At 40.1% G+C, this 27,457-nt stretch overlaps 1 protein-coding gene across 1 annotated transcript in view; it reads right to left on the reverse strand.

The window, feature by feature from the left end:
- EDIL3 (EGF like repeats and discoidin domains 3) overlaps positions 1-27,457 on the reverse strand; it is a 392,377-nt gene that overhangs the window by 117,587 nt on the left and 247,333 nt on the right. The window contains exon 6 of the mRNA XM_073344422.1: positions 15,841-16,022. Coding sequence (XP_073200523.1) covers positions 15,841-16,022 — 182 coding nt within the window. The remainder of the gene's footprint in view (positions 1-15,840; positions 16,023-27,457) is intronic.

Genomic DNA, 27,457 nt, shown 5'->3' on the forward strand with positions numbered 1-27,457 from the left:
TATATCTTTTTAAACTATTAAGAAAGAAAATTTTCACTAGCATTATGGTAATTAGGGTGAATAGCCAAACAATTATAGACTGAATAGTGTTATGGCAATACCAAGGCTTGCTAACTTAATGTTAAGTGTCTTTTTGTTTTAGTTGTTTAATCAAAAAATAACACACATTTTTAAGACCTCCTTTATAACTACATATAAGAGATTACTTTTTAAATCTAATTTTAAATGAAATTGTAATTTTCCATCAGGGATAACTTAGAAAGGATCATTAGACTAAGCAGTAAATTAATGTACTCGGTATAATGCAGCCTTTGGGATATAGGCTGGCATACAGTTGTGCTGGGAGCAGAATACTTTCCAGCCTTGGGTAGTGTAAAAAAATATTCACTTCTCACAAGACAGGCAATGTATCCACTGGCTGAAAAGTCTCTTCAGGTTCTTATACCACACCCATCACCATGGTATCTGAGCATGTAGTATCCCGTGCAACTAAAACTTACAGTACATACAACTCAAAAACACAAGAAGAATTATATTTGTAAAATAATGGCTTTTCAACCTTAACATCCATGCCAGAGCCCTGAGGTGATATTCACATTTGGATACAACCTTTCCTCAAGGTTCTCAACATGCTTTAGCATGTTATGGTAGGTATTCCTCATCTGGAAAGTGAGGATGGTAAACTGAGGCACAGATGTTAAGGAACAGATTTTTAAAAAGCATTTAGTCACCTAGTGGCATTTTCAAAAGCATCTAGGTGAGCTAATTTCTATGGGTTGAAGGCACCTAGATACTTTTGAAAATCCCAGTAGGCACCTAAATACCTCTTAAAAATCTGGCCCTTAGTGATTTGCCCAAAATCACACCGTGAGTCTATGGCAGAGCAGGCATTAGAACCCAGCATTCCTGAAAATTAATCCCCTACATAACTGCTAGAAATACCAGCTCCCCTCTGCTATTTCCCCTCATTTGATACTTGACTGCACAGTTCGTTTCTCTTCCCTTCTGAGTAATAACCCATGCTACTGTAAGTTTCTTTGGCCAAGGAATTTGGATGGGACACTATAAAAGTGTGGCTTGCCCATGAGCAGGAGAGCTTGGGGCTAAGCCTGAGTGGAATCAGGTGATTTTATATAAAAGGCAGCAGGTGACTAATTGAAGCAGAATGTGGGAACAGGAGCGAGGACTGAGCTCCAGCCAGAGAGGGCTGGGAACTGGCACTTCAGGTAGAGCTTGTGATTTCGGACTTTATGTTGGATTATTTTGTGATTAAGGACTCTGACTGTGTCCACTATTAAACCAGCCCCAGAAAGGGATGCTGTAAGGCACAAGAAATAGGATTGCCACCTTTCTAACAGCTGGTAACCAGACCCCCCTCCCACCTTGAGAACTTTTCTGCCTCTTCCCCTCAAGGCCCTGTTGCTTGTTCCTCTTCCCCCTTCCCCAAGTCTCTTGCTGGATTGTCTTCACATCCCCTCCACCCCCACCACCCCAGCTGGACTCCCTGTGCGATGGAGCTGGGAAGGGGGCTGCTGCAGCCTGACAAGGAGCCTGCCTGAAGGTAGGAGGAGGATCCAGCTGAGGAGGGGCTGGGGCAGATTAATGACCCAGTGCTTCTGCTCACCTTGCGATAACTGGGCTTTGGTGTATAGTCAGTACATTTGACTGGACACTGCCAGGTCCCTTTTTTAACCAGACTTCCCAGTCAAAAACTGGGCACCTGGCAACCTGGACACAGAAACTAAAACTGGACTGTCCAGATAAAACCCAGACTGGTGGAAACCCTAACAACAAAGACTCTCTGGAAGGCTTCAGGGGCCTGTAAAGGGGAGGCTACTAGAGGTTGGGCACTGCAGAGGCACCCTCGGCCACAAGGGGGAGGTTGGGTGGCAGCCAGCCTGTCTCCCACACTGGTATAGTGGACAGGATCTCCCTTCTATCAAGGAGGAAAGTAACAATGGTGCAGCAGCAGATAGCAAGATGGAGGAGATACTGTAGTACCTGTTGTGACAACAGCAGATGCAGGCCGTCCTCTTGCAACTTCTGCAGGATCAGCAAAGGAAGTGCTGTGGACAGCGCCGCATAATCAGCAGCAGAGGCAAGAGACTCAGTGCTGTCGATAGGAGAGATACACACTGCACTCCTGTTTCCAACGTGGGAAGCCGGGACATAGGCATTTGAATGCCCCAGATGGTGACCTGATTCCAGGGGATGGTTGGCTCAGAAATGGAGGAACGCTGAAGCATGGATCCAGGGGGAAAGGAGATGACCTAAATGCTTTCAGTGTGGAAAGGCCAGGCACATTAGGCAGATCCGCACTGTGAAGAAGCTGCTGGGGAAAGCCCTGCAGAACAAGGAAAGATAATTCCCCAGTAAGAGAGGTCAAGTGAGAGAGGGTGCAGACCCAATACTGAGACCAGGGGAAGAAAAAAGGCAAAGCAGCACTCTGCAGAATGAGTATCCTACAGCACTGGGGCATGCTACAGTTTGCTGGCAGAAATGCAAGAACCGTAGAGAGACGCAAAGCAGGGGCGAGGAAACTGGGTTGGGACAATGATCTGGAGAGGCTTAGGTTCCAAGTAAAAGAACTGAAGCAAGCACAGAATGGAAGAAGTTAAGGAGCTTATCCTGCTTGTGAGTAGAGCAGGGCACCTGCTGGCATGGGTCGAAGAGGTCAAGAAGCAGAAAACGGCAGCTGACAGAGTATATGAATAGGACATACATATGAGAGCTGTGTAAGGGTGGATGATACAATGATGGCAGCACTTCCTACAGTTGCCAAGAGGTGCAACACAGAGCTAAGAGGGAAGGATGTGAGATGGCTACTTTCTCTGGCTGAGAAGCACAGAGTAGAGCTGGCTGTTCTGGAAGGACAAGCTCACTGATGAGTGTCAGGCAACCCTAGCAGAAAGAGATCACTTTCTCATCATGGTTAGCAAACTGGAAGAGGAATTGGAGACTATCAGGCCCAGACCCCAAAGCCAAAGGTGTCACTGAATGGGGGAAAACATATTTAGATTTCCCTGGCAAGACCTTGCCCTGGGTGGGCAAGGTTCTCAGGGGTGAGGATGGCATGTGACAGGGTGTCTTTCCCCGTAATGGCTGGAGGGCCCGGGGCTAGCCAACCCTGATTACTAAAGGTGGTAGTGGATTCCCTATGAAGAGCAGCAGGTGGCTGCAGAAACAGGGAATGCTCAGGAAACAGAAGCCTGAGAATCTGTAACCGGCTTGAAAAAGCAACAGTTGCAAGGAGAAAGATTGACTCTTGCAAATATTTTGAATTCTGCCCCAGCTCTGGGAAAGAGGGCTGGGAACCCCCCAGCTAAGAAGAGAGAGACACTGATCTGGGACCGCTAGAGGGACAGTGTATATCTGAGGAGTGAATAAAGTGAACCCCAGGTGAAGAAATGTTTTAATTTCCTTTGGATGGTGTTGAGTTTAAGGAGCCTGGAAGAAGGAGAAAACAGGCAGGAAGCTGTAGAGCAAACTCTGGTTATGAGATGGTGGCTGAACATGTTACAGGCACCCTTTCCAGCTTGTTCATACCACTCCTCATTTGGCTGTGGGAATCTTGGATTTCAACCTTAATAACCAGCATACAACCATGTACCCACTTCCAGTTCTCTGGGGCCCCCTTCACTGTTGGTTTAATGATGGAGGAGTGGACAATATTTCCTGAGTGACACTATTCAATAACCAAAACTTACTTATGCACAATGCTTTCCATGAACAACTGATATTTACCTGCAGTTACCACACATGGCAGGGGTTGGGTTTGAAGGACTGACTCCTATCAGAGTCTTTGTTGGAATTGGTTGTTGGGATGATCCCTGGTAAGCTTCTTGGTGTGTGTGAGGGTTCTTTTACTGTTTTTAATATGTTTTACTCTGTGATGCTTTCATCTTAAGAATAAATGTGCTTGCTTAAAAGGATGAGTGATAACTTATAAGTGCTAGCAATTATAGCTGTTCATAGGCTTTAAGAAAGCAAAGCACAGATGCTGGTCTGTTTAGGGAATTGCTGGTCTGTTGAAAATATTACCGTGTAAGCAGGGAACTGCCTGGAAAAACCTCAGTCAAGAGGGAGAGTAAGGAACTGCAAGCCTAGAGTGAGTGCACTGGGTGGAGCAAAAGTGAGGAAATATGGGTGCAGTTGAGAATCTATCCCTGAGGACCCCAGTAGAACCCACTCAGTGGTAAGTCCCCATTTACAATTACATTTTGAGATCTAGAAGCCAGCTGTGAATCCATGTAATGTGTGCCATTTAATGAATCCATTTAATATGTTAATTTAGTATTTTGTAATTTTTTCATCAAAATATCTTGCTGACTAAAATGCCTTACAGATGTCTAAGAATATTCCATCAACACTATCACCATTATCAACAAAACTTGTAACCTAAAAAAATTAAAAAATCAAGTTAGTTTGACAGGATCCATTTTCAACAAACCCATGTTGCTTGGCATTAAATATCCTATTTTAAATCTTTATTAATCAAATCCCTTATAAGCTGTTCCATAATCTTGCCCAGGGTCAATGTCAAGTTGACAGGAATATAATTAGCTGGGTCATTCCATTTACCCTTTTAAAATATTGGTACAACATTAGTCTTCTACTAGTCTTATAGAACTTCCCCAGTGTTCCAAGACCTATTGAAAATCAACATTAGTGGCTGAGAAGCTCACTGGACCAACTCTTTTAAAACTCTCAAATACAAGTTATCTGGACCTGTTGGTTTAAAAATATCTAACATTAGTAGCTGCTGTTTAACATCTGCTTAAGTTACTATTGGAATGGAAAATGTTTCACCATCATATGACTATATCACTTTTCATACCTAAATATAGAACAAAAATATTTATTGTACATTTCTGTCTTGCATTATTATTGACAAATCTTCCATTTCTATCTAGTATTGGACCAATACCACTATTAGAATTATTTTTGTTTCTAATCTATTTTAGAAACTCCAATTTACTGTCCTTAACTGTGCTGGCCATAGACGTCTCCTTGTGTCCCGTTGCTTCCCTTATCAATTTTCTGCAATTCCTAATTTCTTGTTTAGATTCTTTACTATCAGCTTCACCTTTCTTCCTTTTTTAAAATAGCTGCCTTCACTTTCCCTCTAAACCAAATTATTATTTTAAAATCAGTACAGCTTTCTTTCTTGATTTTTTTGGAATTGCAATTTTTTGAGCATCTAGTAAAGTATTCTTAAATAATTCCCTCATCATTCATGTTTTTTCAGTTTAATTTTTTCCTCTATTAGGGAAGTTCATTTCAGTATTTTAGGAGATAAGACGTATGAACAAATAAAACCGTGATGGCTGCAGTAAGGGGCTAGAGTAGGAAGATTAGAATGCTTGGCTGCTGATTAAGATTTGTGTGTGTGTGTGTGTGTAGGGGGGTGAGAGGGGCTTGGGAGGACAAAGGAGGAGAACACTTATATCCGAAGCCCATAAAGCAAGCAAAGGGCCTAGCAATGGTAAAGAAAATAGCTCTGATTTATAACTGGGATTTTACAAGAAAATAGTTGGCATTACTACAATAAGGAGAGTGACAATTTTGATCATCTCTAGCCAGAAATTATTAAAATAAAAGTATGAAGATGTGAATGTTTCTCCCCTTTTAATTAGAAACAATGTCTGGTGTCACTAATGAAGCAGTAAGTGGTTAACATGGATGTTATATTATTAATATTCTAAACCTATAAGGAAAATCAAAGGTCAGCAGAACTCTTAAAAAAAAAAAAAAAAAGAGAGAAATGACTGAGTTTGCCTTCAATTTGCTTTCAAAAACATGGTCATTGACCCTTTAAATTGCCAGCCAATTACAAACATTGTAGTGTCATTACTAATTACATGCTGGGAGCATAAATTTAAAATAGTAATTTCAGTTTTCAGTTCATCAGGAGAATGCAGGAAAATGAAATTGCATACTAATTAGTTCATGTGTGTCAGACACCTGAAAGATTAGGGGGAAAACTGCACTCATTACAAGTGAGTTATAAGCAAAGTACTCAAAAACTTTCACTTGATGGGCTGCATATAAATAAAGAAATTAAATGACAAAAGATAATGATGTTACGGGCAAAAATAGCTACAGTCTGAATATAATTATACTTTGTGGGACTTTGTCCATTATATAACAACTTCCCTAAGAATTTTCTTTACATTGGAAACTATGATAAAGAAACACGCTATTGGTTTAGATTCACTGAACCATACGTTAATTTGCTTTCTACATATATATGTATCTATAAATGAGTTTCTTGTTTCATATCATTCTACCTAATCTCTGTGAAACATTCATTTAGTTTCTGAAGAAAAAAAATTGCCATTCTGAGAGCCCAACTATTCCATCAATCAGAACGCTATGAAGGGGATGCTCTACATGGACCTTCTCCATCCTGCACACAGAGTGGATGAGGTCAGCTGATTCCACAGCACTGTGTTCCACCGCTCCCACCCTGGCCTGGATCCCACAGGGAACCTTCTTCAGGGGCAGCACTTACAGATGGGGAGGCAAAAAGGGGCGGGCTGAGGATGGAAGGAATGTTCCTCATTTCCCCTTTCCCTCAAGAACTGCAGGAAATTGGCCAGAAAGTTAATAGATTCCAAGGCCAGAAGGGACCAATGTGATCCTCCTGTACAACATAGCACATAGACCAATCCCAAAATAATTCCGAGAGCAGATCTTTTAGAACAAAATCCAATCTTGATTTAAAAATTGCCATTACTAGAGTCCTGGTAAACTGTGCCTATGGTTAATTAACCTCACTGCCAAAAATTTACATTTTATTTCCAGTCTGAATTTCTCTAGTTTAAACTTCCAGCCATTGGATTGTGTTATACATTTCTCTGCTGAACTGAAGAACCATTGTTAAACATTTGTTACTCATATAGGTACTTATAGACTGTAAAATTAAGTCACCCCTTAACATAAGAACAGCCATACTGGGTCAGACCAAAGGTCCATCTAGCCCAGTATCCTGTCTTCCGACAGTGGACAATGCCAGGTGCCCCAGAACAGGTAATCATCAAGTGATCCATTCCCTGATGCTCATTCCCATCTTCTGGCAAACAGTGGCTATGGACATCATCTCTGCCCATTCTGGCTAATAGCCATTGATGGACCTATCCTCCATGAATTTATCTAGGGTTTTTTTTTTTAAAAAAACCCTGTTATAGTCTTGGCCTTCACAACATCTTCTGGCACAGAGTTCCACAGGTTGACTGTGCATTGTGCAAAGAAATACTTCCTTTTGTTTGTTTTAAACCTGCTGCCTATTAATTGCATTTGGTGACCCCTAGTTCTTGTGTAATGAAAAGGAGTAAATAACACTTCCTTATTTACTTTTTCCACACGAGTCACGATTTTTTCGACCTCTATCATATCCCCTCTCAGTTGTCATCTTTTTCAAGCTGAAAAGTCCCAGTCTTATTAATCTCTCCTCATACGGAAGCCATTCCATACCCCTAATCATAACTTCCTCTTTGTTAACCTAAATAGATTGAGCTCTTTGAGTCTATCAGTCTAAGACTGCAGTTCTCAGTCAGGAGTCTGCAGTTCCATGGAAGGCCGTGAGCAGGGTTCAGAGGGTTTGCCAAAATAGACCAGGCTTCAGCCCCAGGCAGCAGAGCTCGGGCTTCAGTCCCTCACTCACCTCGGTGGGCCACCCAGGCTGTGGGTCAGCACCTGCAACAAGCTTTACACCTGAGTATGTAAAATAAAAGAATATTTTGTTTTTTTTATTTTTGTACCTATATTATCCTTTTCTTTTTTATGATATATGTTTATTTGTTAACTGTATAACTATCAATTTAATACAGCTTTTAATCTACTGGATATGCAGAAAAGCAGTTGTTGTGGCACAGGTGGGCCATGGACTTTTTATAGCATGTTGGGGGACCTCAGAAAGAAAAAGGCTTTGTTTTCTAATAATTCTGACGGGTATTCTCTGAATTTTCTACTCTCTGATTTATCAACATCCTTCTTGAATTGTGGGCACCAGAACTGGCTACAGTATCCTGCAATGGTCACACCAGTGCCAAAGATAGAGGTAAAATAACCTCTCTACTTGAAATTCCCCTTCTTATGCACCCTTGGATTGCATCAGCTTCTTTTAGCCACAGCACCACAACGCGAGCTCATGTTTAGCTGATTATACACCATGAACCCCAAATCTTTTCAGGGTCACTGCTTCCCTTATATGGTCCCCCATTCTGTAACTATGACCTACATTCTTTGTTCCTAGATGTATGCATTTACATTAGCCATATAAACAGCATATTGTTTGTTTGTGTCCAGTTTACCAACAGATCCAGATCACTCTGAGACAGTGACCTATCCTCTTCGTTGTTTACCACTCTAATATCTGTGTCATCTACAAACTTTACCAGTGACGATTTTATGTTTTCTTCATGGTCATTAACATTTTTTTAATCAAATAGCAGAGGGCCAACAACTGATCCATGCAAGACCCCACTGAAAACACACCTGTTTGATGATACCTCCCCACTTACCATTGCATTTTGAGAACTATCAGTTAGCTAGTTTTTTAATTCATCTAATGTGTGCCATGTTAATATTATCATTCTAGTTTTTTAATCAAAATGTCATGAAGTCAAATACCTTAGACAAAACTAAGTATATTATGTCAACATTATTACCTTCATCACCAAACATTTCATCTCATCAAAAAAAATGTCAATTTAGTTTGACAGGATCTATTTTTTCATAAACACAGGTTGATTGGCATTAATTACATTATCCTCATTATTAATCAAGTCCCATATCAGCTGCTCCGTTATCTTGCTTGGGATTGATGTCAGGCCACCTGGCCTATAATTATCCATGTCATGCCATTTACACTTTTTAAAAATTGGCACAATATTAGCTTTCTTCCATCTTCTGGAACTTTCCCAGGGCTTCCAAGACTTATTGAAAATTAACATTAACAGTTCAGCAATCTCCTTAGCCAGCTCTTTTAAAACTTTTGGATTCAAGTTATCTGGCCCTTCCAGTTTAGAAGTGTCTCCCTTGAGTAGCTACTATTTATCATCATCCAGAGATACTAGTGCAATGGAAAGAATGTAATCACAATATGAGTGGGACACTATCATCTAGTTCTTCCCTAAATACTGAATATTTATTGAACACTTTTTTGCCTTTTCTTCATTATTGTTGACAATTCTATCATTGCCATCTACAAATGAATGAATACCATTGTTAGGATTCTTTGTTCTTAATATATTTTTTAAAACTCCTTATTGTCTGTAACTTTGCTGGTCATAGATTTCTCCTTGTGTCCCTTTGATTCTCATCAGTTTTCTACAATTCCTAATTTCTGATTTATATTAATGACTATCAATCCCCCTTTCTTCCATTTGTTATACATTTTATTAGTATCTGTTATAGCTACCTTCACTTTTTCTCTAAAGCACAGCCTTTTCCCTCAGTTGTGGAATTGTAGGTTTTTTTGGGCATCTAGTAAGGTGTTCTTAAATTATTCCCAGTTATTATTCACATTTTTCTGATTAAATTCTTCCCCCAAGTTGATCTGATTCATAATTGTTTTCAGCTTTGTTAAATTGGCCCAATTAAAGCACCAAGTATACATGTATTACTGGTCTGGACTTCATTCTGCTTGCACATTATAAATATGATCAAGTCATGATCACTTTTACCTAAGCTTCCATTAATATTTATTTCTGTGGTCAGGTCCTCTTATCTGTTAGGACAAGGTCTAATCAAGTTAATGCAGTATCAGGCTATATTAACTTTCTCGTAGCCTCCACATCTGCCTGTGTGCCTTCACTTTAAGGGAGATTCTAAGAGGTGCTAGATTGGCCTCCTATGTAATCTAGCCTCAGTTGAGGCTAGATTGTTCTTAGGCACAACCCTGCAGTGGAGGCAATACAGAACAACATCTCCCTTTGGTGAGGGCTAGGAGAGACCAGGGATTGCAATGTGAAAATTAAATAAATTCTCCCAGGCTCTTGTACAAGGGTGAGGTCGGAGACTCCTGCTGCTTCTCTCCTTTGCTCCCCACCTTAGAATATCCTGGTTAGAAGAGACCTCAAGAAGTCATCCAGTCCAACCCCCTGCTGAAAGCAAGGCCAATCTTCAATTTTTGCTCCAGATCCCTAAATGGCCCCCTCAAGGATTGAACTCACAACACTGGGTTTAGCAGGCTAATACTCAAACCACTAAGCTATCCCTCCTCCCTCCAACTGCCCTCGCTCTGTGCACCCATGTTAGGACCAGGGAATATCTGCTCCTTAGTGAGTATTTTACTGGTCAGAGAATGAAACGGGTCCAATGCAAAGTAGAATGCATGCATGAAATCTGATTTTTCCAATGGTTCATATCTCTGAGAAATCAAAACCAATTTCCAGCAGAACCTCAAAGGCATTTCTCCTTGACAAGGACTATTTCCCTTCCCAATTTAGATTTTTTTTTTATCCCCAGTTATTTTAGCACTAAAGGTATTCAGAAAAACATTGCAAGATTTTTTTTTTGTGGGGGGAGGAATAATGTATTTTTATTTCCACTCTTCCCCTACTGAAAAGTAGCTCAACAATTTTTCTTCAGGTGCTAAAACAGAAGTTACCCTTGGGCAGAGATAAGCCCTGGAAAATTTCATTTCAGTAAGTGAAAGTTTCAAAATGTTATGACTGACTGAAAACAGGTTATAATGGAAATGCTCAGGCAACCTTAACTATAGCTATCTCTAGTGCTCCAGCTATAATGAAACTATGGAAAATCTCTAGTCTTAGAAAATGCAACACCAGCTCTCAATGTTCACACCAAACATCAATTTTTAATGTCTTTTCTGAAAAATCCACATAGTAAACTGCAGGGAACCTTATTTATGCCCAGGAAGAATGGTTGGATGGGATCTATTCCAAGACTCTAGATAAACTGCTGCAGTTTCTAAGAATCACCACAGACATGACCACCGTTCATTCTAAGTGCAAGGGGGAGATGGAGGGACAAAGTAAAGACTCATATGTGAGAGAGGCTAGGCACATTACTTAAATACCATTGTGATAAAAGTTGTATAAGAATCTGAACAGGATAGAAATAACACTACCTAGTGTTATCTGTCACTCTGTGTCCTTGGGGAACCAGGGCGCAGTATCCAACCTGTCTGACTCACAAAGGACCCCCTCTCCCCCAGACTCTGCTTGAACCAAAGCCGATCAGAAGAAAGATTTACAAAAAGCAATGAAAAGGCAGTGGGAGACATACCTAAACCCCTTGGACAAGGGTGACAGGATTAAGAAAACTCCCCTAGCCTCATTTGCATTGAAGATGGGACAGGGAGGCATCTCCATTAGCATACAGAATGGAGAACAGAGATTCCAAGGCAAGAACCACAGTGAACTATGGGACCAAAAAAGCAGGAAAGCACTGCATGATGGGGGAAATCTCTGCTCCAGATGCTAATGAACCCATGCTTGCACATACCCAGCTCAGTAGTTATCAGACCAATTCTAGTAATAAATCCTTTATTGGTATCCAAAATACTGAAGCTGCTTAATTCCATTGTGAGTTCTGTGGTAAACCCAGGACAAACAGCTACAAAAAAGGGAGGGGTAGTAATTAGTCCCAGGGGATTAAAAGGCCTCTCCCTGTCCACTGAGGAGATAACCAGGGGGAAATAAGGTTGAGTTGGAAAAGGGGTTGCTAGGGAGCTAATTAGGTTCAGCTGGCTCCAACTGGTGGAGACCTTTTTAAACCCTCCCCTGCGTGGAAGGAAGGGAGAGGAGAGAGTGTGAGAAGCTACCAGTAGGCTAAGGCCAACAAGACACCGAACCTTCGAGGAAGGGAGGCTACACTCCACCGCCCCAGAAGGGAAGGAAAACTAACACAAGGGATTGATCAGGGAAAGGAATAACTGGACCCTGTGCTACCTGTAAGGATTTGCCTTGCCCAAGCCGGTGTCTCAAAGGCTAAAAAAGACTGAGTCTGCTGAGGAGAACAAGGTACTTTGCCACAGTTCCCTCAACAGAACACCGCCCACTGCAGGAACGATGAGTTCCTATTGTGTAGTCTGAACAAAACAACTTTGGTATACTCCCTCAAGGCATCAGTTTACCCACAAACAAATCTAGTGTTCTCCCTTGAACCATTGTTCTTTCCCTACAAAAACCCCTACCCTGTATCCAACATCTGCACCAGTTCTACTGTGACTTCATCTTCTTCTCACTGATCGTACTGGGGTGCTCTGCCTGTCTCCAGCACTCTGGACCCTCAGCTACCACCACCAGCTAGGACCCCCAATTGATTCAAGGTTCATGGAGCGGTGAAAACCCATCTCTCTCCCTCTGTCTTTCTCTCTCTCATGTGATCAGTTATAGTTTTCCAAACCTGACTTTTGTAATCAAATTTAAGTTAGATTTAATATTATAACTGTTTTGTTTGTTTGGCTCCCTTATGGTTTTTACCTGGTAACAAATAACTTTCATAATTAAGCTGGTTGCTTCTCTCTCTCCTCCATCTCCCCTTCCGTGGGTGTTTTTCGGCTTCCTTATTCGCTCTGCAGCAACGCTCCTCGTACCTAAGATAAAGATCCCTGCAGCGCCCAAAAATCCTGTGTGGTTTGCTTATCAAGTGGGTTAGTACCAGAACAACTGTAACGTGAAAGTGGGGACAGGAATGTGCTGAGCCTGGGACATATGAAGGTGACAGCTTGGGAATGCTACTCGACCCAGCCTATTGAGTCCAGTGAAATATAAGGCGTCAGCTTGGGAGTGCTGATTAATCCGACGCTCTCAGACACACTCTGTTAATGTGTGTGTGTGTGTGTGATTCTGGGGCTGGTAGAACCCAGCCCTGGGGAACCTAGGTCCTGAAGGATAGTTCCATTGGGAGGGAAAAGTAGAGCTCTGTATGAGAACACAAGTGACACAAGCAGTACGTTAATAGAATTACAGAACACCGCTCCCCTAGACGAGTAACCCTAATAAATGAGCATACCCCCAAAGTAATGGGAAAATCTGGTAACACTGTGGTAAGTCCTGTAGCCTGATTATAGGTTATGTATTAATTATATTGATTACTTAAGAATTCCCAGTTATCACCTTGAGGGTTGTCAGGTTCTTGTCTCAAGATTAGGGCCAGTGTTATTTGAAGTATTATATAGTTGGGAACCCCGACGTGCACAGCTGTAACTCTCACACTGTAGGAACTCTTCTATATTTACAAATAGTTTATTCATACATTTAACACAGTCACAAACACTCCAACTGAGTAAGGTAGATCGATACTACAGAAAGTACATCTGAACCTCCATATACTCACACCATCCCTCGCAGAACAACTTGAAATGTTAGCCATCATCTTCCTCATCACCATCACCTTCCCCCTCATCACCAGTGGCCATCATTCTAGCACCTTCCAAGGGCTACATTTCTCTCTCCTACTACCCACAGGCTGGGATGCAACTTTTATAATATGTTATGCTGACACCACTATGTCTGCTGCATATTCAGTAGGGGTTTCTTCCCCTCTTTCTTATTTATATTTCCTCACCTTACTAATGTTACTAATGTACTAATGCCACCTTACTAACGTTGGTGTGTTCTTCTCCTATGGGTTAGTATATCAAAGATCTCAACTTATTATCATATATGTCAATTCATTGTCACGGCACTCTCGTGGTTAGTCATCTGTGGATGTTGATTCATGTTCCTGTGGTTAATAGATGTCATTATGGTCAAAATTCCCCCTTGCAAATTCTATGTTCAGTTCCCCAAAAGTTACGGGAGACTGTTAGGTCATTTATCTGTGCCAAAGTTCATAGGCCTCAAGCCTTATGCTAACTGCTGAAATGAATGTCTTACAGGATATAGGTTCCCTGCATTACTGATGAATATAATGAAACAGAATATAATGAAGGCAAGGCAGTGAAGATAATGAAGGCAAGCTAGCCCTTAGAAGGGCTGACTGGAAAACAAGAATTTAATTTCACACAAAAGACCTTGCTATATTTTTTGTGAAAAAAATATATAAAGAGAGTGCCCCATGAAGAATAACTAACAGCCCAGTGGTTAGGGCACTGATATAGGAAATGAGAAACCTGAGTTTAAGTCCCTCCTCTGAATCAGGCAGAAAATCCCACCATAATTTACTAGAGACAACTTCCCGCTAGCAGAGCCTAAAAGGACAATTTACTACTTCATGTTCCTATTTTACTTTTAAGTTAGGTTCTGACTCCAAGAACATACTTCTGCCCAATTCCCTTTCCCTTATTCTCTCCCCTTCCTTCTCAATGTTTACATTCAGGAATTTCCAACTCCCTGCTGGACTTTATGGAAGGAAACAGATCTTAAGATATTTAAGATGTTTGTTTTTTCACTATGGAATTATAATAGTTAATAATAAAACAACATAGGGTAAATTTTTCAAAAACTCCCTTGCTCCTAAATATCACATCCGATGAAGTGAGCTGTAGCTCATGAAAACTTATGCTCAAATAAATTTGTTAGTCTCTAAGGTGCCACAAGTACTCCTTTTCTTTTTGCGGATACAGACTAACATGGCTGCTACTCTGAAACAGGTGGTTTTGAAATTTTTACCTGTAATAGATTTTGGACCTGAAATTTAGGTAAGTAGGAAAAGTGCATATAACACTTGTGAACATATATTGTACCTACTAGTCAGTAAGTGTGCACAAAAATAACACAGGGAGTCAATGTGAGAACTAAAATATCCCACATGGAACAAAAACTATGCAATTTGCATGTGAATACTATTAAGCATATATTTTACATATTTGACTTACATGAGACCATATAGAGACTAATATGAAAGTGGCCCCTGTTATATGTTACATATGAGATTGGATTGTAACATATATTGCCGTGCAGCAAGCTTTATTAGGTAACAAATAGTTAAAGTAGCTAAATGCTAGTCCAATACACACACATCATTAAAAACAAACAAAAAAACAACCTATACAAATCACCAGCTAAGATTAGCTACAAATCTGATATCAAGCTTAAAACACTACTCCTTAACATATAGCCATTGGATTTGTTATTCCACTGCTTTGCCATTTGTGTAGTCATGAATCCACCTGTGTAAATAACTACACAATTTGCATGGTAATGAAATCCCATATCCATTGAGTGGACATTTCCATTTGCAACTTTCCAAAAATATTTTTTTCTGGGCAGAGATAAAGTATGGAGAATTTCAGCCCCCAAAGGTATGTTTGAGAACATTACAAACATCTGAAAATGGGATTCAAATAGAAGACATGTCAATCTTAACTACAACAGTTACCACTGCATCTGCTATAATGCACGCTGACTTACTTTAAGTGGGCATGTGTGTTATGTTGCTAGACAGAGAGGACACAAATAGAGGGTCCAACCCTAAAATCCCTTCTTGGGCAAATTCCTAGTAAAGCAGATGAGAATTTTGTCTGCAAAAAGATGTCAGGATTGGGCTTATGACTTTATAAGTATCAAAGGCTGTCCATCAACAGCTGCTGCTGCTAAATGCTACTATAGCACTAATGAACAGAGATGTGGCATATCTGAAAAGCTGACTCTTTGATAAGAATCTGTTTTTATGTACAGAAGATTCTTACAGTTACAATGGATTATTAGAGTGTGTCGTGTTTTTATATAAGATTTGTACATTTTACACACAAAAAAGCTGAAATTAGGATCCTCTCCCACCCACCTTTAATCTAGGATGCATTTATGACAATGAACAAGAATCCTGCTATTAGTTTACCACTTATCTTCATCAGTTTCTTAAATGACTCTGGCAACTGAGTCGAGGAGATTTTTTTTTTTCTACCACAACTCCATCTGTTACCTGAATCCATGGCCATCTGTCATTTTCTGCAGCAGTCCAAGCATTTACAAGACCCTTCTTATTAAGTCGTGCATAGTACGGATACCATTTCTGGAGCCCAAAAAGAGCCCGATGGGTGGATGATGCAGTAATTTGTTGGTTTGATACAATTCCTCCTTCTATTCCCAAGGGGCCAGAGCATCCTGTGAATGAAAAAAGGGGAAAAATGAATACAACTGAAATGATCGATTACTCAGATTCATGACTGACATACTTGGAATAGCAGTTAAATTAATCCGGGGTGCTACTGGTTTCAAATATGTTATTAGCAGAGATCTAAAGCATCTAAGAAGCACTGTACTTTCATTAGAACTGAGCAAACAGTACAAAAAAATTGTCCGTGAATAGTTAATTACATTCAACAACTGATTAACTTCATGACTCCTTTTAGTTTGCTTTCCACAAACATTTGAAAGTCTGAGTTTTATGAATGCAAGTATTCACAAAAATGTACTCTAAGCCTGAATGCTGCAATATTTGCTAAAAACAAATTCCAAATTGTATAATCTGTAAAATTGGCATGTTGCCATTTGTGCTGTGATGGTCCTCTAGCCAACACAGTGGGAATTGTGAATATTGTAACTGAATAAATAATTGGAAATTTGCACTGCATTGGTTAGTTACGTAAATAACCTTGTATTAAGTCAGGTCCCTGAGTGGAGCTCTTTTGTATCTAATTGATGCAGCACAAGATGTATATTCAGTTGCAATATTTACAATTTTATTATAGACTTTTTTGTGACGCCCATCACCAAGGTACCTAAGCACCTCAAGAATGTTAATGGATTTATCCTCCTAAGACACCTATGAGGTACTACGACATTTGCACATGATTGGTTATGCAAGTCATTCAATCAGGGAACAAAACCCATAACAACATGACTTACATGAGTAACCAGCACAGAGAAAAATTTGAGTATTCAGACTTCACAAATATTCTGCTGACTGAGAATAATTTGCTGGAAAAGAAATGCAAATTATTTCAAGTGAATGTGATTTTTTTTTCCCTGTTCCAAAACAATTCACAAGGGGAAATTCATTACATGAGTTGTTTGTAAATTATTTGCTTAGCTCTGCAAAAGATCTTCTGCAAGTTTGTGGGCCATATATACCTTGGGAATTTGAAACGGGATAGTAGAGAGCAGACATTTACAGGCATTGATCAGGATATACAATTGAGTGAATGACAGACACAGGGATGGATTTAAGTGACCAGCTGCAATTTTATTAATTTATCACTGGGAAGTCGAGTTAGGCACCCACTCCCTGCTCCCACATACCAGGCATTTAACTGGGTCTAACAGTGAGTTACTGGGCTCCCACCATATACCAATAACTCAAGGTAAACCCTCCTCGGCCTCCCCCGGGACTTAGCTCACCTCTGAATTCTCTCTCTCCCTCTCCCTAAAATACGGGATAGAGGTAAACAAGGAGAGCGAAAGCTTATGCTCAGATAAATTGGTTAGTCTCTAAGGTGCCACAAGTACTCCTTTTCAGTCTGTAAAGAGTTCACATGTCCCCTTCTCCTACAGGCACAAGGTCCACCAGCAAAATCTTGGGTCTCATTTACCTCTGGGAACTGGTCCTTTTCTCCTTACCTTTATCTGCACTAGCCATGGGGGCTACGGCAATTAGCTTCATTGCACCCCTATCCTACTGCCTGGCACGTATTTCCTGCTGGCCCTTAAGGTCACAGAGTCAAATGTCAGCCTCTCCATGTGACAGATGGACTCCATTAACCCTAAAAAGCTCAGGACCTGTGTTGCAAGTGTCCCTGTGTGTGATCACTCAGCCAAATGCCTACAAAATTATCCAGGCAACTGCACAGTTCATACTTTTCCAGTTCCTGTTGATGCAGGTTGGCTCAACAGATGCCTGACAAATTCACCTTACAAGCATCTTTGACCAAATCAAAACATGCTAAGCCAATTCCACATCCCTCTGAATCCTAATTCTTGCAAGCACCAAGCTAACAGGGACAAGAGGCTTTTGAAAAATCTCAGGAGAGTTTACATAGATGGGGCAGAGGTGCATCAAAGCCATTTAGCCCTGTGCCATCAGCCCAGCCAATGGGAAAGCAGAGGACTCAAGAAGGAGGGAGGCAGACTTATCCTGCCAAGCATGTGTTCTTGCAGCCTCTCCTCTTTCTCCTCCAATATCCTGCTGTCCTATCAACATCCCCTCCTGTTGATCAGGAGAAGGGAGACATTTCAAACTATATTTGCACACCTGAATATAGGCATTTCCACCTTAAGCATTAACTGAGAATTAATTCCTAAGCGTTATTTCTGTACAATTCTTACTACACACTGTGATAAACTTACAAATAATTTAATTTAAACAGACAGTGGGGAAAAAAATGACTATTGCAATTTCCTCCCTTTCCCCGAAGCTGTGGCAGGGAGGCAGCACTGGTAGTCAGTGGCAGCATGACCACACCACACGATCCATCGTCTACAGCCAAGCTCTGCGATACAACCGCATTTGCTCCAACCCCTCAGACAGAGACAAACACCTACAAGATCTCTGTCAAGCTTTCTTACAACTACAATACCCACCTGCAGAAGTAAAGAAACAGATTGATAGAGCCAGAAGAGTTCCCAGAAGTTACCTACTACAGGACAGGCCTAAAAAAGAAAATAACAGAACGCCACTAGCCGTCACCTTCAGCCCCCAACTAAAACCCCTCCAACGCATTATTAAGGATCTACAACCTATCCTAAAGGATGACCCAACACTCTCACAAATCTTGGGAGACAGGCCAGTCCTTGCCTACAGACAGCCCCGCAACCTGAAGCAAATACTCACCAACAACCACATACCACACAACAGAACCACTAACCCAGGAACTTATCCTTGCAACAAAGCCCGTTGCCAATTGTGCCCACATATCTATTCAGGGGACACCATCACAGGGCCTAATAACATCAGCCACACTATCAGAGGCTCGTTCACCTGCACATCCACCAATGTGATATATGCCATCATGTGCCAGCAATGCCCCTCTGCCATGTACATTGGTCAAACTGGACAGTCTCTACGTAAAAGAATAAATGGACACAAATCAGATGTCAAGAATTATAACATTCATAAACCAGTCGGAGAACACTTCAATCTCTCTGGTCACGCAATCACAGACATGAAGGTCGCTATCTTAAAACAAAAAAACTTCAAATCCAGACTCCAGCGAGAAACTGCTGAATTGGAATTCATTTGCAAATTGGATACTATTAATTTAGGCTTAAATAGAGACTTGGAGTGGCTAAGTCATTATGCAAGGTAGCCTGTTTCCTCTTGTTTTTTCCTACCCCCCCCCCCCCCAGATGTTCTGGTTTAACTTGGATTTAAACTTGAAGAGTGGTCAGTTTGGATGAGCTATTACCAGCAGGAGAGTGAGTTTGTGTATGTATGGGGGTGGGGGGGATGTGAGAAAACCTGGATTTGTGCAGGAAATAGCCCAACTTGATTGTCATGCACATTGTGTAAAGAGTTGTCACTTTGGATGGGCTATCACCAGCAGGAGAGTGAATTTGTGTGGGGGGGTGGAGGGTGAGAAAACCTGGATTTGTGCTGGAAATGGCCCAACCTGATGATCACTTTAGATAAGCTATTACCAGCAGGACAGTGGGGTGGGAGGAGGTATTGGTTCATATTCTCTGTGTATATATAAAGTCTGCTGCAGTTTCCACGATATGCATCTGATGAAGTGAGCTGTAGCTCACGAAAGCTTATGCTCTAATAAATTGGTTAGTCTCTAAGGTGCCACAAGTACTCCTTTTCTTTTAGCATGATCTTAGGCATTATTATATATCACTGACAAATGAGATAAATATAAAACAAATTGTAGTTGTGTTGACTTTGGGGTGAGGGCTAAAAGGCCTCTAAAATACTTGGAGGGGCTCCATGTTTATTGTTTTCCAAATGACAAAACCTGCTCTCTGTTCAACCACAAAGGATGCTGGATGAGATCCTGCCCTCACTGAAATCAATGGCACAGATCTCAACAGGACAGGATTTCACCTGTTATTTCTAACTGCCAACCAAACTCAGTCTGAAATCTAGAAGCCTAGTTCTGTTTTTCTGGTCACCCACCACCAACAATTTAGATTCTGCAATTAGAGCTTAATTAATAATTCTGTGGATGTGCAGGAATCAGAATGAAATTCAGTTCACCCTCCCACAGCTGTATTGGTTCTACAGTGGTAACAGGAGAAAAAAAAATAGTAAAACCTTATCTTTGTCACTGACAACGGCAGACATGACAAAGAATGAACCTGAGGAGCAGAACTGTTAATGATGTGCCATTTTTACATAGTAAAATCCAGCTTGAAAGTTGACACACCCAGTTCATCAGAAGGATTTTGGACCCCTTTCTAATTTGTTAAAATAAATCCATTGAGCCTGAGCTCAGTGGACCGCATCGTACCACCCTACTTGTAACACTGAGCAGAGCACTTACTACGCTCCATCAACTATGACCATATACCATCAGAATTATATGTTTTCCCTAGCTTTTTTGGGATTAATCCTAAAATCCACAGCTAATTTCTAGATCCAGGGAATAGTTACTGCACTGTACATTTCTTAGTGTAATTGCACTTGTCTTAATTTGTCAAATTGTGCTTTGTCAATTTGTTTAAGGCCATGTGTACACTTACAAGCTTACAGCAGCAGAGCTGTACTCATACAGCTGTGCTGCTATAAAATCGCTCATGTCGTCACATTATGCCAATGCGAGAGAGTTCGCCCGTTGACATAATAAAACCAGCTCAACCAGCGGCAGTAGCAACGTTGACAGGAGAGCTTGTTTTATGACTTATGCTGGCAAAACTTATGTCACACAGGGGGGTGTTTTTTCACACCCTTGAGTGACAAAAGTTTTGCCGACATAAGTGCTAGTGTAGACCTGTCCTAAGAATGAGACCCAAAACTCACAGTTTGTAAATGAAAAATCCTAAAATACAACATTGGAGATTTTTTTTAACTTCAATGTGCATTCCAAAACATACCAAAATGAAGCACATAGCCAACGTTAGACTAGGTATTCATGTCTAGATAAAGATAGCAAGGCATATAGAACAATCATAGAGAGATTTGCATGTGCAGTTGTAAGATCCACATTTAGACGGTTATTGTTATCCAAGGTAATATTCAATAACATTAGATATTTTCAATTCCACCTTTTAAGGACATTTAAGAAAGAACAGATCACACAGATAAATGCTTCCCATTACTGAGGCACCTCAATTATATTCGCATAATGGAATGATTGGTCTATCTATTATTAAAACAAAAAAAAACAGTTTAATTACACTTTTGGTCGGTGCTATAAAAGGTGTAGGGACAAAATTCTACTCTCAGATCGAGATCTCATCTTGTGTGCTGTATTTTCCCATATTCTGTTTCTACAGGAGAAGAAGAATATTAGCCAAGATCTGCCATGTGAATCTGAGATCAGATATTTGCCTTCACAGAACATGGAAGTGCCTTATAGTTAAAGTTCTCTCAGAAATTGCTGACTTGGTCATGAAAATAAACTCAGTTGTGAATTATTTTAAAATCATGTTTTAAGACAATCTGTTTTAATTTGTGCAAGTGCTGTGAAGTTCTAGTTTGCATTATGCAGTTTGTTCTGACAGTTCTCCCTAGATGAGTTACAGCTAATAAATACAAAAAATATGAGTTATGTTATTAAGTGTGAAAAATCCTTGTGCTTTAGCTCAATGTATGCAAATTTTATTTTATTTTATTTTGTTGTGCAAAAGCAAAATTTGCAAAAATATTCTCATTTGCACAATGACAAAAGCCACATTTTATTTTTTCTTTCTGGTAAACAATGATTCTCAACAAACTTACTTCTGAAAAATCTCAGCTGAAGCACGCCATACATCAAGTTTATGTCAACTATTTTGCATCATGGGAGTATTGGTAATAGGACAACTGCTGCACAGGATTTGCAATTTGAGTCACAGTTTAGATATTTTAAAGATTGCTTTTCTTTTTCTGCAAATTAAGATCTAAATGAGTCTTTTTAGTGCTCAGATGCAATGACATATTGTTGGGTACTAAAACTGAAAGAAGAAAAAAAAAAAACCCAGAGCTTTTTGAAGATTCTTCTCTTTTTAAAACAAAGCTGAGGTACATATTTTTTCTCCAGAGCTTATACCAGCTGTACTCCCTCTCTCTCTGTCTCTCTCCTGGCACCTCCCTATTACAATCCAAAGTTAATTTAACAGAATTCATGACAAGATGAGAAATTGGAGCCTCAGAGGGAGGCAATTGCTTCACTAAAGTGAATCTGTGCAACTCAAGCTGGTCAATGCCTGTCAAAGTAGGTATGCACTTTTATGAGTTAATGCTGTCATATCAGAGTCTGACAGTAAAGCTTGATAAAAAAATAAAACGTGTGAAAGTTTCATAGCAGGTTCATGATGTAGAATACGGTTAGGAAGATTTTCTCATCTGGAGCTGTTACTGGAATAAAAAATTCTCAGACAACAACTGGTGTACACCGAGTGAAGTGCCACTGTTGCTTCTCTTAGACTCATTAAAAATAAACCCACACACGCAAACACTATGTACAGAGTTCACAAATTTAAAAGGAATGCCAATAAACCTAATGGCCATGAATGGAATCAAGAAAATGTAGGAATTAATGTAATACACACCTTCAAAAACCTGAAGAGTTGAGAACCAATTTACCCTTTTAATTCTCCCAATAACCAGCATCAGTTTGGAATGAAGATAAGCACTAAGGGGTTGCTTTAGCATATAAGAAGACAGATACAACAAGGGCACAGGATATCACCAATATGAATCGAAAAACAATTGGCCATCTTTCCAGGGTCCACTTCTAGAATACAGGGCTTAAGGATCAAGTGGCCTCTGCTCAAATCATCCAGCCCACAAAGGTAAATTCCATTATCATCCACCAACTAAACCAAACCAAACCAAACCAAACCAAACCAGTACTGCCCCATTTGGGCCAAAAATTGCTTTATGATATTTTCAGATGGATATTAATATAGAAAAATGCTATTGATTTATAACCTTAGTAGGTAAAGGGGCAAATCTTTTTAGGAATGATTGAAGAGAGAATAATAATAGTAATAAGCAAAAAGATCAAGGGGTAAGTCTTAGTTCACTGGACAAACATGTTTACTTGAGTGGGTTTAATGCTGACTTCCATAATTTATTTCAAGCTAGAAGTTAAGTAAAACCTCCAAATATTTTAAATGTTGCTTGAAAGTGTGTAGACTATGCCCTTGCAAATAAGAGAATAAGATTTCTTGTTACTTAAGATGAAGTATGGCTGATTATGCAGCATGAATACATAGCTTTCATTTATTTGGTTGGTATATCTCCAGAAAATGTAATAAAAACAAACAGATTTAAAATGGAAGGTATGCAAAAAAAAAATAAATTACTTTAGACATTTGCAGTCCTCTCTTCCTCCAAGCACCTCATTTTGTGGAGTGAGATTACTTTGACTGTTCTTAGCACAGTATGGTAATTACGCTGACCACAGAGCCTGACAATGGGATTACAGATGATCTCCAATACTGCAATAATTAATGCTGCTTCATGCATAAACTTTCCTCTGTGCAATTTAGACTGCAGCCTTTCCTCCCACTCCTACAGTTTGTTTTATATAGGATGCTACTCTTCAGACAACACTAATATTTTAAAGGATCTGATTAGATGGTTAGGAACAATCATTTCAGTAAAAAGAAAAGGAGTACTTGTGGCACCTTAGAGACTAACCAATTTATTTGAGCATAAGCTTTCGTGAGCTACAGCTCACTTCATCGGATGCATTCCTGTAGCTCACGAAAGCTTATGCTCAAATAAATTGGTTAGTCTCTAAGGTGCCACAAGTACTCCTTTTCTTTTTGAGAATACACACTAACACGGCTGCTACTCTGAAACCAATCATTTCAGTAGTTTATTATAATTTCCATCCATACTCAATATATGATGGACTGCTGATGTGGGAATTTCTAAATCCATAGAACACTAAAATCCTCTCTCATGTGCAAAGACAGAGAAAACAGGTTTTGTGCAGGAGAGTTCTGTAGTGGTTTGTACTCAGAGAATCCTCCCTTCCTTGGTCTGTAGTGTACTAGTGAGACTGCTTCATCGCTACCGAAACTTCTGCAGCAACTGAACCCCTCTGGGTAGGAGAGACTTGAATATTTGTTGATCCTTTAGTTATGTCCCACACCCGCAGCCCTCCTTTAATACCCAAACTACTGTACATGGAACCAACACAGAGCACATAGTGCCAGACTTTTTTTAAAAGTATGTAGGCATCTAAAGATGCAGCTATCCCCATTGAGATTTAGGCACCTAGGTGCTTTTGACAATTCCTTTAAGCACCTATCTGCACCTTTAGGTGCCAAAATAACTTTAAAAATCTGACCCACAGTTTCTCTGTCATTTTTCCCCACTATGCATTAGAACAATAGCAGCTCTGATACGCTGACACTAGTGAGGACAAAGCTGATCAGTGCTTTTAGAGCTTTCATTAATGCCAGTCAATAAGGGTATGGCTACACTCGCAGATTTAGAGCGCTTTGAGTTAAAACAGCCTTCGTAGAGAGCAGTAGGAAAGCACTTCAATCTGTCCACACTGACAGCTGCAAACGCACTGGTGTGGCCACATTAGCAGCTCTTGCAGCGGCCACAGAGAGCAGTGCATTGTGATAGCAATCCCAGGATGCAAGTGGCTGAAACGAGCTTTTCAAATGGGGTGGGGTGGGGTGGGGTGGGGTGGAGTGTGACAGGGAGCGTGTTGTGTGTATGTGGAGGGAGAGAGAGTGCATTTGTGGGGGACTGAAAGCATGTCAGCATGCTGCCTTGCAAATTCAGACAGCAGCAGACTCCCCCCCCCGCCTCTCTCCCTCACACACAGCATTCCACAGTAACAGCTTGCTTTGTCTTGGAGCAGATAAGCAGCCAGCTGTCAGAAACAGAGCTTTCAAAGGGCATATCCACATTTCTACAGCGAGTTAAAAACAATGAGAAGAGTGGCCACTTGACTTAAGGGGATTACGGGACGTTTCCTGAGGCTGATCAGAGTGCAGTAATGCAACACCTTGTTCACACTGGAGCTGCGGCGCTCCAGCGGGGGCGCAGCAAACGTTATTCCACTCGCCGAGGTGGAGTACCAGCAGCGCTCTACGTGCCTTGCCAGTGTGGACGGGTAGTGAGCTAGTGCTCCCAGGGCTCCTTTATTGCACTGTAACTCACAAGTGTAGCCAAGCCCTAAAGCTCCCTCAGGTAAATTAAATTTGCACACCAAGGTACAAAAACTCCTGCACTTCTCCCTTCCATTATTAAGTTTTACTTGGGGTAAGGCTTTTATTTTTAAGATACCCCAAAACTATCATAATCATTCTAGTTATGGTAGAAAAATATTAACAATAATTTTCAGATTGTTGTAAACTTAATCAGAGTTGAGTTTGGTCTAATCTTTGGAAGCCTGTTCCACAGCCAAGAACGCTAACTGAAAAACCTGGCTTCCCATACACTTTGACCTGGATTTATTAAAATGCATTCACCCACTGGAACACACCAATTGAAAATTCTGAAGTTCTGAACCAATGCCTTGAATTAGCCACAGGGACAGAATGAAAATGACCCTTAATATTTTCTTAAAAGTACTAATCAGGTACTGTCAATTTAAACCCAGCTTGTGAAAAAATATATACACACATGTACCCACTGTGTCCATGAAACTCTGCATTAATGCACTGAAATATTTATCTTTAAAGATACAGTCAGATAACTCCTCTTGTAGATAGAATTGGAAAGACAAAACACCATTACACTGAAAAGTCACCTGCATTACCCTAGCAAATTTATGAGAGCTGCAATGGGAAAATCACATCAGTACAACTAACATTCCTCCAAGACACCCTGACAATGAGAATCTTCACTGGACTCAGTTGGATTATACTGGGCTTTTCAAGTGCCGAATCTCATTTTGCAGCACAGGTACATTCTTTGTGTATTATACTTTAGTTTTTTAGAAGAGCAGCAAAACATATCTTCTAAAAAATGACAACAATATTGCCAGTTACAAGACACATTCATTGAGACTGTTTAAAAACTACCAGCTGCAGTAATATGAATTCTGCATTGCAATAAAATAGATGTTATTTGGAAAGAACTAAAAAAAATGGAAGAACTTTACAATATAGTGCTGATGTAAAATGCTAAATATGAGCTATAACCACAGTAGAAAACCTGAATTGCATGCAAATGGCTAATATTTAAATTCTGCTATCCACAAGATACAGTTTTCAAAGCTTCTAAGGTGTTTCCATCTTCTACCATAAAATATATAACTTCTTTATAACTGGAAACTCAGATATCAGAATTTATGCCCTGATCCCGCAAGATGTTCCATGTAGGTGAATCCATGTCCATATTTGTGGAAATGTCTGCAGAATCAGGGCTACAAGCACCATGCTACAAATGTGGGATTAAACTGGGGGAGGCAGTGACCTATATTAGGGTTGAAATTCAAAATCAATATTTCCACAACCACTGTTCTCCATATGCATAAAATATGATATTTCATTAAATGATTGCATAATGTGTACAATAATACAAAGTCTACATTTGCAACTGTAGGTCTTAGTATAGGAACAGAATTACAAATTCTGCTTAACAATAATACTATTGTAATACACATGAGGCTCTATCTTCACCTAACTTTGGGCACTTAGCCTAGGTACCTTCAGTTATGGAACTGGATATCAACACTTAGACCACACTTTTCAGGCATGGGTGCCAGCATATGCACCTACCATTACAAACAAAATAATACAATTCCTTCCTTTATATTAAATAGTTTAGACTACTAAATTCATCAGATGATACTTGTGACAGACTGTATACCTATGTTCACCACTTTTACAAGACTATAATAAATTCTGTACAAAGTATTCCTTGTGAGGTATCATTTGAATACTTATAATTTGCTGATCATTATTTGTCCTGGTAAAAATATATGTAGCAACACTGTATGTAAAGTTATAAGATTATACTGTATGACATTGCTGAAACATGCTCCAAGTTTAGAAAAGCAGACATAAACCAATTCCTCAGAGACAAGGGCAAACTGATGCTTCAGCCAGGTGTAAACAAAATTAATTGGACTATCACATGATTAAGCGGCCATGGCAGGAAGAAGGATGTGAGCGAGAAATTTATATGATGTGTAAACAGACTGGCTGTTGCCTGAACCCCAACTGGAGATGATTCTCTCAGAGAAGGAAAAGATACAAAAATTAGGAACAGAGCCCCCAAATCACCTCTCTCTCCTCATCCCTACTCATGGCATCAACAAAGTTTGAAAGACAAAGAAAGCCTCATTGAACTAGGGGGAGTAGTCCTGGCTGAAGGATTTCAACCAGACCACAGTAAGTATATGGTAAGAGAAACTTTTTTTTTTGTTTTAAATTCACTTAGCTTGTTAAGTTAGGTATTAGTTTGCATTTTACCTTTTATTTCTTTGTAACCAATTCTGACTCACATGCCTCATTACTAAGGCTGCAAGTTTGTCTCA

Source organism: Lepidochelys kempii, chromosome 5 (assembly GCF_965140265.1).
Source record: "Lepidochelys kempii isolate rLepKem1 chromosome 5, rLepKem1.hap2, whole genome shotgun sequence".
Classification (NCBI taxonomy): Eukaryota; Metazoa; Chordata; order Testudines; family Cheloniidae; genus Lepidochelys; species Lepidochelys kempii.